This window comes from Guillardia theta (genome assembly GCF_000315625.1).
Source record: "Guillardia theta CCMP2712 unplaced genomic scaffold GUITHscaffold_29, whole genome shotgun sequence".
Lineage (NCBI taxonomy): Eukaryota > Cryptophyceae > Pyrenomonadales > Geminigeraceae > Guillardia > Guillardia theta.
In genome coordinates, this window is record NW_005434645.1 from 86,068 (window position 1) to 102,668 (window position 16,601).

The 16,601-nt window shown below is 57.0% G+C and overlaps 4 protein-coding genes across 4 annotated transcripts in view; 2 read left to right on the forward strand and 2 right to left on the reverse strand.

Annotated features, from left to right (window-relative positions):
- The window catches only part of GUITHDRAFT_107392 (hypothetical protein), a gene marked incomplete at both ends in the record, with an annotated part of 1,981 nt that extends 1,511 nt beyond the window's left edge, over positions 1-470 (forward strand). Inside the window, 3 exons of the mRNA XM_005833532.1 lie at positions 81-120; positions 281-349; positions 403-470. Coding sequence (XP_005833589.1) covers positions 81-120; positions 281-349; positions 403-470 — 177 coding nt within the window. The remainder of the gene's footprint in view (positions 1-80; positions 121-280; positions 350-402) is intronic.
- Positions 471-801: 331 nt separating this feature from the next.
- GUITHDRAFT_107393 (hypothetical protein) lies at positions 802-2,822 on the reverse strand (the record flags this gene model as incomplete). The annotated part of the gene is made up of 14 exons (XM_005833533.1): positions 802-845; positions 996-1,079; positions 1,132-1,294; positions 1,347-1,406; positions 1,462-1,490; positions 1,542-1,599; positions 1,651-1,755; positions 1,808-1,869; positions 1,920-1,990; positions 2,046-2,086; positions 2,149-2,234; positions 2,287-2,383; positions 2,437-2,543; positions 2,672-2,822. 14 exons carry the CDS (start codon positions 2,820-2,822, stop codon positions 802-804), a joined length of 1,158 nt encoding a protein of 385 aa, XP_005833590.1.
- A 1,852-nt stretch (positions 2,823-4,674) lies between these two features.
- GUITHDRAFT_162886 (hypothetical protein) lies at positions 4,675-12,127 on the forward strand (the record flags this gene model as incomplete). Its single annotated transcript, XM_005833534.1, has 10 exons — positions 4,675-5,273; positions 5,327-5,649; positions 5,702-6,057; positions 6,157-6,293; positions 6,672-6,828; positions 6,945-7,040; positions 7,106-8,465; positions 8,516-11,175; positions 11,206-11,756; positions 11,984-12,127. 10 exons carry the CDS (start codon positions 4,675-4,677, stop codon positions 12,090-12,092), a joined length of 6,348 nt encoding a protein of 2,115 aa, XP_005833591.1. The 3' UTR covers positions 12,093-12,127.
- A 27-nt stretch (positions 12,128-12,154) lies between these two features.
- GUITHDRAFT_70428 (hypothetical protein) lies at positions 12,155-15,810 on the reverse strand (the record flags this gene model as incomplete). Its single annotated transcript, XM_005833535.1, has 4 exons — positions 12,155-12,817; positions 13,037-14,032; positions 14,226-14,760; positions 15,005-15,810. 4 exons carry the CDS (start codon positions 15,808-15,810, stop codon positions 12,155-12,157), a joined length of 3,000 nt encoding a protein of 999 aa, XP_005833592.1.
- Between the last annotated feature and the right edge of the window lie 791 nt (positions 15,811-16,601).

The following is a 16,601-nucleotide window of genomic DNA, read 5'->3' on the forward strand; positions in this document are numbered from 1 at the left end:
CGCTCTCTTTCCTTCCTTTCTGCTTCCCTCGCCCTATTCCTCTCATAATTGCTATCACTCGTTGACATCGTCCATTCCAGGGAGCGCTGAAGCTGGGCAAATGCAAATGCTGCGTTGCAGGTAGGAAGCGTTCCCTTCTCTTCAACCTCTACTCCTCCTCCTCCTCCTCCTCCTCCTCCTCCTCCTCCTCCTCTCTCCTATTTGTCCTGCTCCTCTCTTCTGCTCCTCCTGCTCCTTCTGCTCCTCCTCATGTCGAGGCTCCTTACACTCCATGTTCAAGACCTTCCCGCCTTCGTGATGTTGGGGATGCGCGACCGACCAGCGATGGTCCTGGGACTTGACGTCCTGGGTGAGGGAAAATTCAACATGTTGGCTCGACGGTGACACGAAAATTTCTGGCAGGAGGGTCAAGGGGAAGGTTCGGTTTTTCCGCTTCTGGCAAGAGAGCATGGATATCACCGATGGAATGAAAGTTGCATCACTCTCTTCTCTCTCTCTCTTCTCTCCTCGCACTCAGCAACACCGCGCAATGCCGTCATGCTGGCGTCTGCTTGATTGGTGGTCCATGTTGGGCTTCTTCAGCTTCCTATGAGAGCGAAAGACATTATGGAGGGTCTTGTTAGATCGGGAGCAATCTCTGGATTTCTTCTCATGGCCATAACTTAGCTCCGTCTTCACATCAGGGTTGGCATGCACAAAGGAACAAGAGTCAAATATAGAGGGGCAGGAAAGCGATACAGCAGGTCGAGTTCAGTTGATGTTATTATTCACAAAGTTCTAACTGTGGAAAAAAAACGAGACCTACAAGCCAAGAGTCTTGGCGATCGGTTCCCCCAGACTAAATCCTGAAAGATGCAACATATCAGACGCAGTCAGGAGGTGGAAGGGAAGGAGGATGAAGGGGAAGGGAGGTGGAAGAGGAAGGTAGCGGAGGAAGAGAAAAGATAGAGTTGCTGTCGTTGCTCAAAGACGAGCTCTGAAGGGAGGACACTCACCGACGAACATGGCTGCATTGAAGATGATGCTTGCCGCCTGAGGGTTGCTCACGTTGACCAGAGCTGGGCCAGGACACATCCCAGCTGCAAGGGCATCTCCGTCAGCTGCTGGGGAGAAGCCGAGAAAGGAGCTCACCATATCCCCAGCCGAAACCAAAGATGACGCCTCCGAGTATGAGACGAGTGTCGAGGTTCACCCGGGTGGGCAGCTCGAACTTAAGGGAGAGGACAGGCTTCTTGAGAGTGCCGTTCTTGATAAAACCCAGCATGAAGGGAGCGGTGACAAGGATGGCTCCTCCCTGTCGTAACGCAGGGTGAGAAGAGGCTCCTGCTCAATGCAAACAGGCATACCATGACGAACATGAGGGTTGGATTCCACGTTCCCTGCGATACATCCAAGAAAGAGACAACCTGAAGAACGCGATCAGGAGGAGGAGGAGGAGGAGGAGGAGCATCAGCAGCTTACGTTGGCTGGGTTCGTCATTCCGCTGATGCCTGTACAGCATCTTTGTCAAGACACCAACAGTCAAGGCAGATGGTCCTCACCAAGTCCAAAAGCAAATAGACTCCCGTCCACGAAACTCACGAACTCACGGAGCAGCTCCTGAATGGGGCGGTCAACCCCCAGCAGCAAGGAATCTTTCTCAGCTCCCACCTTCTCAATGCCCATGGCCTGACCCAGGCTGACCACCATGGCGTACAGGGATCCGTGAAGGATCAGGACGATGAAAGCAAGCTGCCACGTCGAGGGCAGGTCAACCTACAGGGACCTCCGTCACGAGACGAGCCGCACGCCGACCATGCAACGTCACCGGAGCTGGAAAGTGAGCCTTGACAGCAGCGGTGCTGTGGAAGATGGAGGCGGTGGCAAATCCTGGCAGGAATCACATCAGATAAAGCTCCGGCATGCAAACAAGCACTGACCGGCCGCCATGAACGTGAGAGTGTAGGCAAGAGAGCGAGGAGAGAGACGAGAGTTCCCACAAATGCCATGTCTGTCCGCCAATGTTACCATGCACCAAGGCATTCAACGTCCTCTGAGGGGCTTACCCCGATGTGCACCCGTTGCCCATAGTAGAGCCGATGCCAACCTGGACTTGGAGATCAGTTCAACGATCCGAACAAGGCCGAACAAGCAAGTTTGCTTCCTCACCGCCAAACCCGCAATGATCAGTCTCAACTCTGATACTTGCATGCTCCCAAGAGCCGACGGGTAAACTGATTTCAAGATAACTCCACCTGTGCCCCAGGTGAGGCTATGACTAAAAAAGAACTCTTCCTCTCTCCGTACCAACAAGAAGGCCGAGCAAGAAAGCCCATCTGCTCAATTCTGATGATTTTCCTTTAACGATCCCCCCAACTATTCCTGACACCCCCAAAACATCCCCCTACACAAGGGATCTTTCAAACGGGAACATAGAAACAAGATATCGAAACTCACCCGAAGATACATTCTTACTGCCGCCGCTATCCCAAGCAAGAGCCCTCCAGTCAGAGCATAAGCCGGTTGAAAGTTATAGATCTTCAGCCCCAGAAATTCGCTTGATGCTGTTCGCAACGCATGAGAAAGTCGGAGGATGTTGACACGGTACAGCCACACAACAAACAAGTTTCATTCCCAACCCCATGTGCAGATAAGACAGAGCAAGAGTTCATAAAATTTCAAAATGAATCACCTGTGCTTCCTGATGCATAAGAAGCACCAGAAACAACAGTCAAAAGGTATGCAAAGGAAGTCAAGAAGATGACTTTTGACAGACCAAAGGTCCCCGTCAATGCCGATGCATTGAGACTAGAAACGTTTTGCGAGAAATCCAATCCTAGCATAGTTTGCTTCCCCAGACAAGTGTATACGATTGTTCGAAACCACAACAGACGCCTTTATAAAATCTGCATCAAGATGGGGAGTAAGAATCAAGAAGAAACCGCGCGGACGGTTACAGACAGAATAAGTTCTCCATCACATTCACACAGAAGTGGTCTAAAAAGCAATTCTCTCACACACAAATCCCTCCATCAGCCTGACAGCCTCGAATAATACACTCAGTCTCTACCCTCCAACCTCACTCCAAACCTCGTTCCTTCAGCACAACATAAGGATCCACTCCTCTCCGGCGCATCAGCAGTATTATCTCAGCATACTTTTCATTGTCTATCAAGGGTAATCCCAACGTCCATCTCTTCTCTCGCCATCTTCCATCTCTCCTCGTCATCATCTCTTCTCCCTCCTTCCTTGCCCATTCCTATCCTGCACCGCTCCTTCTCCTGCTCTGCTCTCTTCTTCTCTCATCTTCCCCCAGAAATTTTCCTTGTGTAGGGGGAAAAGGGGGAGTGGAGCCGGTGAAAACATGACAGTCTTAGGGGTGGGTACTGAAACGGTCTATGGGTGGGGTGATAGTTAGAAGGCATTTCCTGACACTACCCCTACATTTATTGGATTTCATGGGGTAGGGGTAGACAATGGGCCAAGAGAGTATGTAAAAGACGGGGGGGATGGGGTATTCAAAACCACCCCTACCCAACTTTCACCCTGAAGTACCCACCACTTGTGGATTCTCGTCTCTACACCCCCTTTCACCATAGTCATCTCTCACCCCAGGTGGGTTGTGACTTGCGGGCCACCCGTGCTGCTGACATGTATGCTGTCAAGTACCCACCCAGGAAAGCATGAATTTTACATCATAGATATGGTGGGTATATTGACCCACCCCTATATTTTCCTGCATGACCCCTTCATTTGCACGCTCGTGCTATCATGACCAGTCAGCAACTATGATTATCGTGGGATGGTACCAGGGGGTGGATACGTTACCGAGGAGTACCCCCCCTTTTCTGATTCAGTTGTGTAATGACCTAGGAGTGGGGGTATATAAACACAGGGGGTACCATTTTTCACTGAATTGTCCGAAGCACGGGAGCCCGCCCGGGGCCCGCCCGGGGCCCGGCCACAGGCTGCCAGCCCGGGCCGCGGGCGGAGGCCGGAGCCTTGTAGTACTACGGTACGCCCGGGGCCGGCGGCCGCCGCGCGGTACGGTCACTGCCGCGTCCGAGTCATACGGGCAGTCACGGTCGGTGAGGCCCAGCCTAGCCAGGCTAGTAGGTCAGGCCGCTCCGAGCGACCAGGCCCCGCCCGGGCCGGGCCCGGGCCCCGGCCCGGGGGAGCCTGAACTTCAAGCGGCTTAACGCTCCCGGGCCCGGGCCCGGGGCTACCGTACTGTTCAACGGTTATCATCACGCGGCCGCCGCACTGCACCGGGGCCCGGGCCGACAGTCTAGCCCGGCCTGAGCCGCTACTGCGGCCCGGCCGGGGGCCCTCAGTGACTCAGTGACTATACGCCGGTCGGACGGTCACGGTCCGTACGTCAGGCCTCAGTTCTTTACTCAAAGTTAAGTTAAAGATCAGTACTACGGTACGGTACTACGGTGACGGTGCAGTATGCCAGGGCCGCCCGCGGTGCGTCCGATCACCGGGCCCAGTAGTATTCCGCCGGGCGCGACTGAGCCGCCGCGCGGCACTGAGTGCCCGGGGCCGGCGGCGGGCGCCCGGCCCGACCGCCGGCTGGCTGGCCGGCTGGCGAGTAGCAGATAGGCGGGGGAATGTAAGGGAGGAAGGACCCGGTGGTTGTGAGAGCAAAGTTAGGAGATACAAGGGGGTACTCAGATACAAACAGGGCACGCCATGGCGGGTGTGGAGGTTCTGTGTGAAGCCGAGCGCTATGGCGGAAAGAGGGTGAGCTCGGTGGTGGTACCTCCATCCTCCCTCTCCCCTCCTCATGTCCTCTCCCAGTTCCTCCAAGACGCCCTCGGCCTTCCCGGTCGGCCGTTGCTGGCACTTGCATCCCTATCAGGAGAGCCCCTCTCGGATCAGGAGGTGCAGACGTCAGTACCCTCGTGCGCGCTGCTGCTCATCGATGGGAGCGTAGCAGAATTTAGTGTAGAGAGGAAGAGATCGAATGTGCCTGTGAAAGGATTCTTGGATGATCTCGCTACATGCCAGTATACCATCCTGTTGGCCATGTGCGAGCTGATAGACAACAGCGTGCAATCCACCAAGGGCAACAGTTCGAGCGAAGGCAGGACGATAGATATCGACATTGACGAGATTGATTCCAAGACGTTCACAATATTCGACAACGGGATGGGTTTTACACTGGGTGACTCGGCAGACTTTGCTACAATAGGAAAGAAGGGGAGGATGAACAGTGTGGGGGAGGAGGTCGAACCTGGGACCCAGAAGGTCACATCCTATAGGTCATACTTCACCTCCAACATCTCAAGGTTCGCCTTCATTGACGATCGACATGCAGCTCCTAACCTCTGATGCTCGGCAGGTACGGGGTCGGTCTGAAGATGGCGCTACACTTGCTGGGAGCCAAGTACTCCTTGAAGTCGAAGCAGAAGGCGAGCAAGGTTGTGCTCAGGTGCAGCTTTGACAAGATCGGAGACGATTATGAGTACATCGAAGAGTACGAGCCTTGCGATCCTTCAGAGCAGTCTAGGAGCTACAGCCTGATCCAGGTCCAGTTCTTCCGGGAGGGGTTGGCCGCCGCCTGCCAGGCGAATCACCATGACGAGTGGCCCACGATTCTTGCGAGGAATCTGAGGAGCATCTACTACTGTTATCTTGACATACCAAACATGCTGCATGAAGAAGGTAACGATCAACCTCACAACGTCTCTGTCTGAGGTCTCTTGTTCCTCGGCAGGAGATGACAGAGGGAAGAAGGAACGTGGAACCGGTAACTTAGGTTCAGTCAAGATCGCCAAGATGATTCATCAAAGGCTTGAGAGTAGCACATTCAACAAGAAGAATGGGCAGAAACGGAAGAGCTCGAATGGGAAACTGACTTATCTTGAACTTGCCTCCGAGAATCTTCGGCAGCAACTGGGGCACTACCTGTCGGCGAGCAAGAAAGCCAAGAACGAGATCGTCGGTGTGGACTTGAACTTCTCTGTGAGAATTTCCTTTATGCCCAATCACTTTGAGGAGGTGATGATGGTTTTGCAGGTCAAGAGCTACCAGAAATGCATGATCTCACAAGAACCTTGCTTCTGGGACGAGGTAATCCTGGCATGGACCGAATCTTGAACGATTGCTCGTCTCAGACACATGAACACATTTGCACATTTTCGTGTAAATGTCTCTTTGAGCATGCAACAGGTGTTTGGTCCGGGTGCTCAAGATTGCTTCCCCATCTGGTTTGAAGTTGAAACTTGCGGGGCTGGAAGATCGATTGTTATGGGAGCGATCTTCTACTATGGAGTGAAGGAAGACTCCACTGGAGAGAATGTTCCGAGGTTGACGAATTGTTGTGTTGCTAATGTTGAAACTTGTAGGAGCATGGAAAAGTTTGACTTGTATGAGATGATACGTAGCTGATGATACAGTGATTCCATGTAGAATTTGGTGTGGAAAACTAGATGTTCGCTGTGATTGATCGATATACTCGAACAGGAGAGATTTTCGAGTGGACATGGCACGCAACAGCGTTGAAGCAGACTTTCGTTTTGCTACTTTGTGGATGGGAAGATGGCTTCCTAACGAAAACTTCATACCTCCGTTCATGATCTTCGACAATCATCGCTGTTCAAAAGCTCCGTCCCGTTGTTACAAGAGGGCATTTGGCTTCATGTCACTTGATGTGCAATGTTGATGTGAGTGTGAGTGTGTTGCAGGTTGTTAGACCGTGCGTTCAAACCGCAACAAAACAAGCAAGCCATCGAGCCGAACGGAGATGTATGGTTGAACCTAAGAAGGGCCATGGGGGATGAAAGAATGTTCTCCCTGTACGACGACTGGCTGTTAGAGTGCCACAAGAAGTTTGATTACGAGGTGTTGCCCCTTTGCGCAGTATTCTGTTGGATGAATAAGTTTTGTGCGATCTGTTCGTCGTGTTTGGCTTGTTTCTTGTTCCACCTGACGTGTGAGATGTGATCGAATCTCTGCAGGTTGTGTTTGACTCAGAAGATGCGGTCATCGTGTACGACGAGCAAAGAGAGCAATCCTGCCACAAGTCGATCTTGCTGGCAGGAGTCAGAATCAAGGTGCGCGATCAAGACGCGGAGGGGGAGCGAGAGCCGTCGAACTCTAACATCCGCTCGCTCTGCAGGCAGGTGACAAGGTTCAGTATGCGAGGAAGGGAAAGGATATCTCGAATGGACCGCTGGGAGAGATAGTGGAGTTTTGGCAGGACGGGCATTTCAAGCTGCAAGGGAAGGAGGGGAGCGTCATGATCCGTGAGATGGAGCAGGGAGAGTGCTTGTCCGATCCACAGGAGCTCCGTCTGAACCAGATTAGCATCAAGAAGGTCACTATGACTCGATGGAAGGAGGAGCTGACGAGGATGAGGAGGAGTGTGATCTGCGACATCGTGTGGGAGAACCGGGAGGAGGAGGTGGAAGCAGGAAAGCTCATGAAGGATATCTCTATCCTCTGCCTGAATTCCGAAGGAAAGCCTGTCTCTGTGAGCAGGAGCGGCAGGGGCGTCAAGGTTTCCCTCCTCGTGCAGTCTTCACACGGCCGGTCGTGGAGGTTTGATGCTGAGACCAAGGATGGGGATGGGAGGACGGAGGGGTCGAGGAGGTTTATCTTCGGCCCCTTGGTCGAAGGGGAGGAGAGCATCCTGCAGCGAGCAGGAAAGTTTGACTTCACCTTCTTCCTCCTGAGGGCGAGGAGCAAGGCTGAAGAGACGCTGGAGGAGGTGACCAGCTGTCGGAACGAGGTGGAGGTGAGGGCTGGAGGCATCAGGTCCATGAGGCTGGTGGAGGAGGAGGTGGAAGGCTCTCGCGTGCAGAGGGGACGTCAAGTCCCAGATTTCTCCTTCCTCCTCCTCGATGGATACGGGAACGAGGTACAGGACGCCGCTGCCGAGGGCTGTACCTTCGAGCATGAGCTGCGAGGACCAGAAGAGGACGTACGGTCTTGTGACCGGTGCCGCATCCTCTTCGAAGGAGGAAGGCTCGTCGTTGGCAACCTCGTCCTCCACGACAGGGCGTTGGGGAAGTGGAAGCTGGTGGTGCGGGTGGTGGAGGGAGGGAGGAGGCAGGCGGAGAGCTGCGTGACCCTTGAGCTGATCCATGGGGACCCTCAGGTGATCGAGTTCATCCCCAACCGGCTGGGTGCGAGCTTGCAATCTTATCAGATGAGGGGGACGCGGGAGGAGAGCACGTGGATGGTGTCGCTGCTCGACGACGCGGGCAACATTTGCTCAACGTCGCAGGGGAGTGTCGTGCTCGTCAGCTCCTGCCTCGTGAAGCCGGTCAGAGCGCAGGCTGTCAACGGGCATGCGATCTTCAGTGAGCTGGAGCTGGAGCTGCTTCGAAATCCTCTCTTCTCTGGGGGCGACGGAGGAGCGTCCTCGCAGCAGAGCTCAAAACAGGCGCACAAGAAGAAGAACTCCAAGAAGAATCCCAAGAAGGACGCCGAGCTCAGCTTGACCTGCTTCCCTGGCCTTGGACTCCTGCTGGGAGGTGAGTGTTTGCTGAAGTTGCGTGTTAGTCTGTTGCTGAGAAGGTGGCAGATGGGAGAGATTTCTTCTGTGACAACGACATGATCTACTGCAAGACTCCGAGCTCTAACTCGTTCAAGCTTGCCAGACTGTTGGCAACTCGGCAAGACAAGGGAACCCCCTGCATCAACATCTGCGCGATGGGAGAAGAGGGCGACAGGATGGTGGAGAACAGCGTGGGCGAAGTCTTGGTTCAGTCGAGGGCTTTCCTCCTCAACAAGAAGTTGCAGGACTCGCTGCCCAGAGACTTCCTGTCTCCGAGCGTCTTCTTCACCTCGGATGAAACCGTCGAGAGCTACCCCAGCATCCCTCTCAACGTCTTCTTCCTCCAGCAAGTCGACCCTGCAGCCGAGGCTCGCACTCTGTCACCGGATGCTGTCAAACTTTTCACGAGGGTCTCACTGAAGATCCTCAACAGCCTCTCTCCTCAGTCCGTCAGGATCGTCAACGGTGACAAGCTCGTCGCCCTCTCTGATGACGTCGTGCTGCTCGTCAAGCCTGGGCAGCAGCTGGACAAGCTGAAGCTGCAGCTGGTGGACGAGGCCGGGGTGTTGTGTGAGCGGCTCCCTGCAAGCAAGGAGGAGGAGGCTCTGCTCGTGGTGGCATGCAGCTGGGGTTCGGATGTCACCGTTAAGCACGAAGAGTACAAGGGCGAGGTCGACCTGCCATGCCTGCAAGCGCCAAGCTCCGAGCACGAGAGCGTCTTCCACGTCCGATGCTCGCTGGAAGACCGGGAGTTGACAGCTTCCTTCAAGGTGGTGGTCGAGACGGGGGCCCCAGCCCAGCTGAGGGTGCAGCTGGAGGATGAGGCGGTGAGGGTGGGAAGGGACTGCTCGCTAAAGTTGACGGTCCTGGATGAGAGAGGAGCGAAGGTGGTGGGGTCAGACGACCAGCAGGTCACCCTCGACAAGTTCAACGTGTACGTGACGGACGAGAGCGGGAGGAGCTACCCTGTGCTAGTCAGGAAGGAAAACTATGCTCAGGGCTCGCAGATCTACACTCAGTTCAAGGAGATGGAGGCCGAGCAGGACGAGGACGGGAGCTTCTGGCTGCGGTGCATTCGGCTGAGGGGCAGGGCAGGGAGGGTCGACGTGCATGTCGAGGCAGTGGTGGAGCTAGAGGATGGAGAGGACTGCAAGCTCTTCAGCGTCAGGGGAGCCTGCGAGGCCCAGCTCGGGGCGGGCAAGGCAGAGCAGTACATGCTGCAAGGCTCGAGCTGCGTCAGGAGGGTGTCATCCCAGCTGGTCGGGACTCAGCTGACTCAGCTGGAGGGGGCAGTGATGAGGGGGAAAGCCTTCTGTGCTCTAGAGCCTCTTATCCTGGAGGTCGTCGACGAGAGCCACAACGTGGTGGCAGAGCACAAGAGCAAGGTTCTGCTCGACTTCAGCTCGTCCTCTCTCAGCCGATTCTCAGTGGTGAGCTCCAAGAAACCCTCGGGCCTGTCGAACGACGCTGTCCTGCTGTTCGAGAGGCTCCCTTGCAACAGCTACCAGATCGTCGGACTCACCTTCCTCGAGAAGGGCTCTCACTCCGCTGTGATCCGCTCCTCTGGCCTCCCCGACCTCCCCCTCCGTTTCGACGTGGAGCCCGCAAACATCGTGCGGGAGCTCAGCCTCTCGTTTCCCAGCTCGCCGTTGGGGGTCGGCGAGACGGCGCGAGGGCGCCTAGAGCTCATGACGGAGGACGAGGAGGAGCTTGACTTGGACCTTTCGCACGCGATCTCCATCCTCTCCTCGGGGGGCCAGGAGCTCCCAGCTCGGGTGGTCAGCCGTGACGGACAAGCAGTGGAGGTGGAGGTGGAGATGCCGACGCAGGCAGGGGCCTGCATGCTGTACGCCGTCTACACGGAAGTTCGAGACTCTCTGCAGCCAAGGCCGGCAGATGTCGAGTCCTCTCGGGTACGAGTAGAGCTCCTGCCCTCCTCCTTCTCGCGGCTTCAGTTCATGGAGGAGGAGGAGCAGAACTCGAGCGTGAAGGCTGCGGAGGACGGCGGCCTCGTCCTGCCCGACCTTTGCGTCTGCGCTACGGACTCCTTCGGGAACCCTTGCAGGCTGGGAGAGAAAGTCTTGAAAGTAGCAGTGAAGCTGAAGAGCAGAGACGGGCTGGTGCTGGAGGGGGCGGGGCAGCTTGAGATATCCGAGCGTCAAAACCCTGTGAGGGTGAGGAACTTGCGTGTAGTCCCGAAGGTGCCCCGGGAGATAGACTTCTGCGAGTTCAACCTTTGCTTCAGCGTGAAGAGAGACAGGAAGCGAGAGAGGGCGAGCCGCGGCGAGGAGGAGGAGGGGGAGATCGCTCAGATTGTGAAGACTTTCACCTACAGTAACGACATCTCCATAGTCGAGAAGATCGAGGAGTGTGAGAGAAGGGAGCAGCTGCTCAAGTCCCGGCAGGCGGCCCTCCACAAGAGCATCCAGGAGGGACAGGCGAGGATCGCTGCGCGACGTTCGAAGTTCGCAGAGGAGGAGGAGGAGGAGGACGTGGACGTGAGCGAGAAGCTGACGAGCTCGCGGCAGAAGCTCAAGGGCCTGCTGGAGGACTGGGCAGGGGCCGAGCGCTCGTCCGCCGCTTTGCCCTCCATGCACGACGTCAACGTGGAGGAGCTGGAGGGGGTGGTCGGGGTGGCCGCGGACCTGGGTGTCATCGACAGGCTGCAGGGGGTCAGCTCGGAGCAGGTGAGCAGGTGCCTGACTGCAGCATTCAAGGGCCTGCTGTGTGCTGTGCTGTTCCGGAGGGAGGAGGATCTCAACGCCTTCGACGCCCTCCCGCTGGAGGTGAAGGCGCGGGCCAAGGTCAGGAGGGTCTACTGCAGCACGAGGATGATGGACCCCCCACGGCCGAAGCGTCCTTCCTCCCCGGGCTTCGTCGCCTTCGCCTCCGACATGGTCCAGGTCAGCCCGAGCGTGAGGGAGGAGGACAGGGGCTGCGCTCGCGTGTTCCTCAACACCATCCTGGCAAACCTCCTGGTCTTCGAGAGCTACGAGCACGCTGTCAAGTACTCCACCGCCATGATGCTCCAGAGGAAGCGAGCTGGGCGGCTGGTTGGCCTCGACCGCCCCAACGACGTCATCGACTCGGACGGAGGGAGAAACGTCAACTTCGGAGGGGAGGAGCTGAGAATTTGCTTCGGGATCCTCCCGCTCCGACCCTCCACCTTGGGGAAGGAGCTGCTGCGAGCCATCGACGAGGGTCGGGCGGTAGTCAAGAAGCTGGAGGAGGTGGTCGACAGCGATCGGGAAGACAAGCAGTCGATCGAGTGAGAATCGCTCTAGCAACTTCTCTTCCCTGCTTTCCTTCCTCCTCATTCTTCCACCTACACCGCTCCCTCCTTGCGCTGCTTCTAAGATCTCGTCCTCTCCTCTTCCTCCATCCTGTCCTCCTAATCCAACCCGTCTTGTACAACACCTTTCCCTAGTGTGTGATCTGCTCCTTGCTATTCTCTTTCCTCTTGTTCTTTCCCGTCCTCTCGTGACTTTCCGTCAGGGCTGACAGGCAGAAGCTGCGGGAGGTGGACGAGGAGCTGGAGCACAACAGGACAAGCCTCGCCCAGCTCAGCAGCCTCGGGAAGCCCAGGGACGAGGACGTTAGCTGAAGTCCAAACTGCAATAGACTTGTAAATATTGTTACAAAACACGCTGAGCCCCCGCAAACTGCTCAAGCCGAGGAGGCCCTCAGCTGCGGCTCCTTCGCAGGTCGCCTGGCGACCTTGTTGAGCTGCTTGCGGAAGGCCTCGGGGTCGAGGATGAGGCGCGAACCTGACCAGCTCCCTGTCAGCTTCCCCCCAGCTCGATCCTCTGCTCCTCCTCCCTTACCGTCCTTGGGCTCCTTGGCGAGCAGCTGCTGGGTGTTGGGGAGCTGCTGGGAGTAGACCTCGCAAGTGATGGCCCTGCGTTGTTCCCCTCCTGTCTTGACCACGGAGGCCCACACCTGCTGGAGGAGGCGCTTGTCCACGAGCCGAAGAGCCTCCACCTCCTCCTTGTAGCGATCGAAGTTGTACTGGCTGGTAGCGATCTCGTCCCAGTGGCCCAGCACCTCGTCCGCGAGCTTCTTGTCCGTCTCCTGCTTCCTCTCGATCAGGCTCGTGACGAACTTTGACACCTGGTCCTCCCCCAGCTGCTCCAGCTGCTTGTCAAACGAGTCAACGAAGCTGAAGATCCTGCTGGCGATCTCGTTGGCGTCCACCACGCTGGACTGGGTGGTGAAGATGAGAAACCTTGAGCCGTCTCTCTTCGCTATCCCCGCGTACACGATATACCCCAGCTGCTGATTTGTTCTCAGCTCCGAGTAGAAGGGCTGCTGGACGATGCTAGCCAGAACCTGCAAGCCGAAGTAAGTGGACGGAGGAGGGAGGAGGGAGGGAGGATAGGGAGGAGAGGGAGGAGAGGGAGGAGTGGGAGGGAGGGAGGGAGGGAGGGAGGGAGGGAGGGATGGCAGGGTGGGAGGAGGAAGTTGTGCAGGCAGGAAGCAGGAAGTATCGAGAGAGGGAGGTGGGGAGGAGGGGGGGGGAGGAGGGCAGTAGAGCTCAGACGCCTTCACCTCCATGGCCATCTGCTCCTTGAGGTCGGGGTTGACGTTCTGGAACTGCACGACGACGGCCGAGTTGGGGTTGTCCGGGTTCAGCTCCTTCCTCCTCAGCAAGTTTCCTCGTCCCTCCCTCACGATCGGGAGCTCAAGGAGGCGAGGGAGGGACCTCTGCTCCTCTGGCACCTCCTTGAAGGAGAAAATCTCTCGCATCCTCCCTGCCACCGCACGCGCCTCCTCCTCCCTCACGTTCCCTTGGATCAGCAACTGGCTGTAACCCTGCTCCCAGAGTCTCTTCGTCCACTCCTTGAGCTCCTTGAGCGAGATGCCGTCAAGCTCTCGCTCGACGTCCGTTGGGAGGTAAGCCGGCAGCTCCAGGCAGAGGCGGGAGAACTCGGCGGCGTGCTGGTAGGGCTGCTGGGTGGTGAAGGCGCGAAGATCGCGGGAGATGAGGTCCTTGTAGCGTGCGAGCTTGTCCTCGCCCTCGGGCACGTGAGTCTTGATCCTTTCAGCAACCGAGAGGAGGAAGTCGGCGAGCTTGTCGTTGTAGCCCCCGAAGTTCAGCCGGACTCCACGCTGCGTGAAGTCGCAAGAGTACTGCAGCCCAGCCACCGCAGCATCGTAGCTAAACTCCGTAAGAGCGTCTGCCAGGGAAGCGGTGAGCAGCTTCGTGAGCGCTGAAGTTCGCGGGGTGGTCCCGGTGCCCAGCAGGGAGTCGAACTGGGAGATGAGCACGTAGGCGACGGCCTTGGGCTTGCCGTACCTCCTGTCCTGCTTGAAGAAGAGCCTCCAGGTGCTGTCGTCGACGAGGAGGGAAGGGGGTATGGCAGGCTTTGCCAGGTCCTCTACGATGGAACCCTTGATGTCGAAGTTGGAGGGGATGAACGGGTTTGGCTGCGGCACCGAGACGCCAGCAAGGGGAAGGCGACCCCAGCGGCTCTTGTCCGCCTCCTCGGTGTAGTAGCTCGTGCCATACCAGCGCTCGCGCATCTTCGCGTCCTTGGCGAACTCCTGAAGGAGAAAGTGAGGCAAGGAAAAGGAAGGCAGGGAAGCAAAATGAAAGCACAGTGATTGAGGTTGATGAGGTTGGAAGGATGGCAGAATGAGCAGGAGAACGAGAAAGAGGAGGACAAGGACCTGGACGAGGAGGAAAGAGGAGGAGGAGGAGGAGGAGGAGGAGGAGGAGGGCGGGACGAGTACGAACCTTCGATGCGTACGTCAGCATGGCAGACTGCGGAGTAAGCGCAGAGAGCAGCTCCTGGGCCAGGTCGAGCTGGAGGTCACGGGCGAGGGCAGGGCCGGAGAGGTAGAGACGGGGGTCCTTGAAGGCCTGCATGGAGCTGACAACCCCGACGAACCGGTCCGGTTCCTCCGTCTCCTTGAAGCGCCAGAAGACCTGAGACAAATCCTCTACCTCCCTGAGGACGTAGGAGGGAATACCCTCCCTCCTGACCAGGTCGAGGTAGCTGAAGATGGAGGCTACAACCTCGTCCCTCCTCTTGAACCCCTCGATGGTCAGCTCCACGCTCACCACGAAGGACTGGAAGTCCGCCACGCTGTCGGCGACTCCTGCGAAGATGGAGGAGACGAGGCCCTTCTCCGTCTTGAGGTAGGAGAGGAGCGAGTTCTTCCCCTCGTAGCCCAGGATCGAGCCGATCACTCGGTCGGGCTTCGACTTCATCCTCCGCTCCTTATCCTCCTTGGACTTGTAGGGGATCTGCCAGGTGAGCAGGAGCGACCTGCGGGAGGAGGAGGAGAGTGAGTTTGAGTTGATAACAGCACCTGCTAAGTAGTACAGAGACAGGCACAGAAACGGTATCAACAATATCAAGGCTGACAGCATTTTCTCTCCAACTCACTTTGTACCCCGCGGGTTCACAAAACTGTACACAGCATGAAACAAACAGGACAAGGTAAGAATCACACTCCTCCTCCTCCTCCGCCTCCTCCTCCTCCTCTTCCTCTTCCTCCTCCTCCGCTCACCTCTCATCCTGTATTGGGACAACATTGTAGACAACATTGCTCGCCTCCCTGCTATACGGCAGGATCTTCCCTGCCCAGCTCTCCTCCGGGGGCTTGACGTCCTTGTTGGGGATCGGAGAGAACAGCTCCTCCACCCACGACTGCAGCGTGTTCAGGTCCTCCCTCCCGATCACCGCCAGGCTCATCATGTTTGCCGAGTAGTACTTGTCGTAGAACTTGAGCAGCTCCTCCCTCACGTCCCTGCCCGACTTCTTCAGGTTCACCTCCAGCGTCTCCTTGTTTCCAGTGCCGAACTTGGCGACGGGATGCGCCGGGTTTGCTCTGACCTTCTCGAGCTGGTTGAACCTCCAGCTGTCGGTCTGCAGATTCTTGGAGTTCTCGCTGTCCACCGCGTTGATCTCCCGCGACACTGCGGTCGCCGTGAACAGAGGGGACACGAAGAACTGGGAGAAGCGCTCGAGGGCAGGTCGGAAGCCGGCGCTGTTGAGGTTGAAGAAGTAGCACGTGTCCTCATCCGACGTGTACGCGTTGGAGGAGCCCGAGTAGGAAGACAGGAAGTTTTCGAGCTCGCCCTCCTGCGGAAACTTCTTGTTCCCGAGGAAAAGCATGTGCTCACAGAAATGCGCCAGCCCAGGCACGTAGTCAGGGTCCGAGAAGTGACCCACGTGCACGTTTAGCGCTGCTGCCGACGTCTCCACCTTCGGATCGGACGCGATCAGCACTCGCAGGCCGTTAGCGAGCACCAGCGACCGATAGCTTCTCTTGTCCGCAGGAGACGTCTCTACCGTCCCCTCAGGGTCCACCATGATCCTCCCAGGAGCCTTGTAGTCCTTGTCCAGGCCGAGGTCATACATCACCTCCTCCCTCACCACAGCATCCTCTGCATGCGCCGCCGGGGCAACGAGACTCGAGAGGTCCTTGAGTACGACGCCAGAAGCAGCTGCCGCCGCACTTGCGCTGATGAAGCCTCGTCGGGACATCAGAAGCTTCACTGCCAGCGAGACTTGGGCGTCACCCCCCGTCTCTCTCCTCCCCTTGTCCTCCACCATTGCCAGCGGCACAGCCCTCCGAGCTCGCAGCCGAGGGCTCGCACACACAGCACGCCCACATGCCAGCAGCCTCCCCCTGCCGCTAACGGCTGAGCCCAGGTGGTTGGCCGTCTGGAAGCCGTGAGAAGCGTTGTTGGAAAAGAGCAGAACGAGGAGAAGATGCCACAGAGGGAGCAGGCTCCTCATGGCATGAACACTCCTCATCAAGCCAGGAGCTTCCATCGTGAAGAGTCTCTCCTGTGTATGAGAGTCAGCAATGTAGCGAGAGGACGGCAGCAAATTCAGCATCAGAGAAGCTCATAGCGGGGAAAATATCTCTCTTCATGTTCATCCGCATCGTCTTCTTCTTGATTTCTACAACAATTCATCATCTTGGCTCTTTCAAACTTCCACTAAGATGATTGATTTACTCCTCCATCTGTGAAAAGCTTGATACCGCATCATCCCTCCCTTCGAATGGTCTCCTCACAAACTGTCCCTACTTCACCTCTCCTGCTCTGCTCCTCGTTTCAATCCCTCTTACCCTCTCGTAATTGTCGACGCCCAGC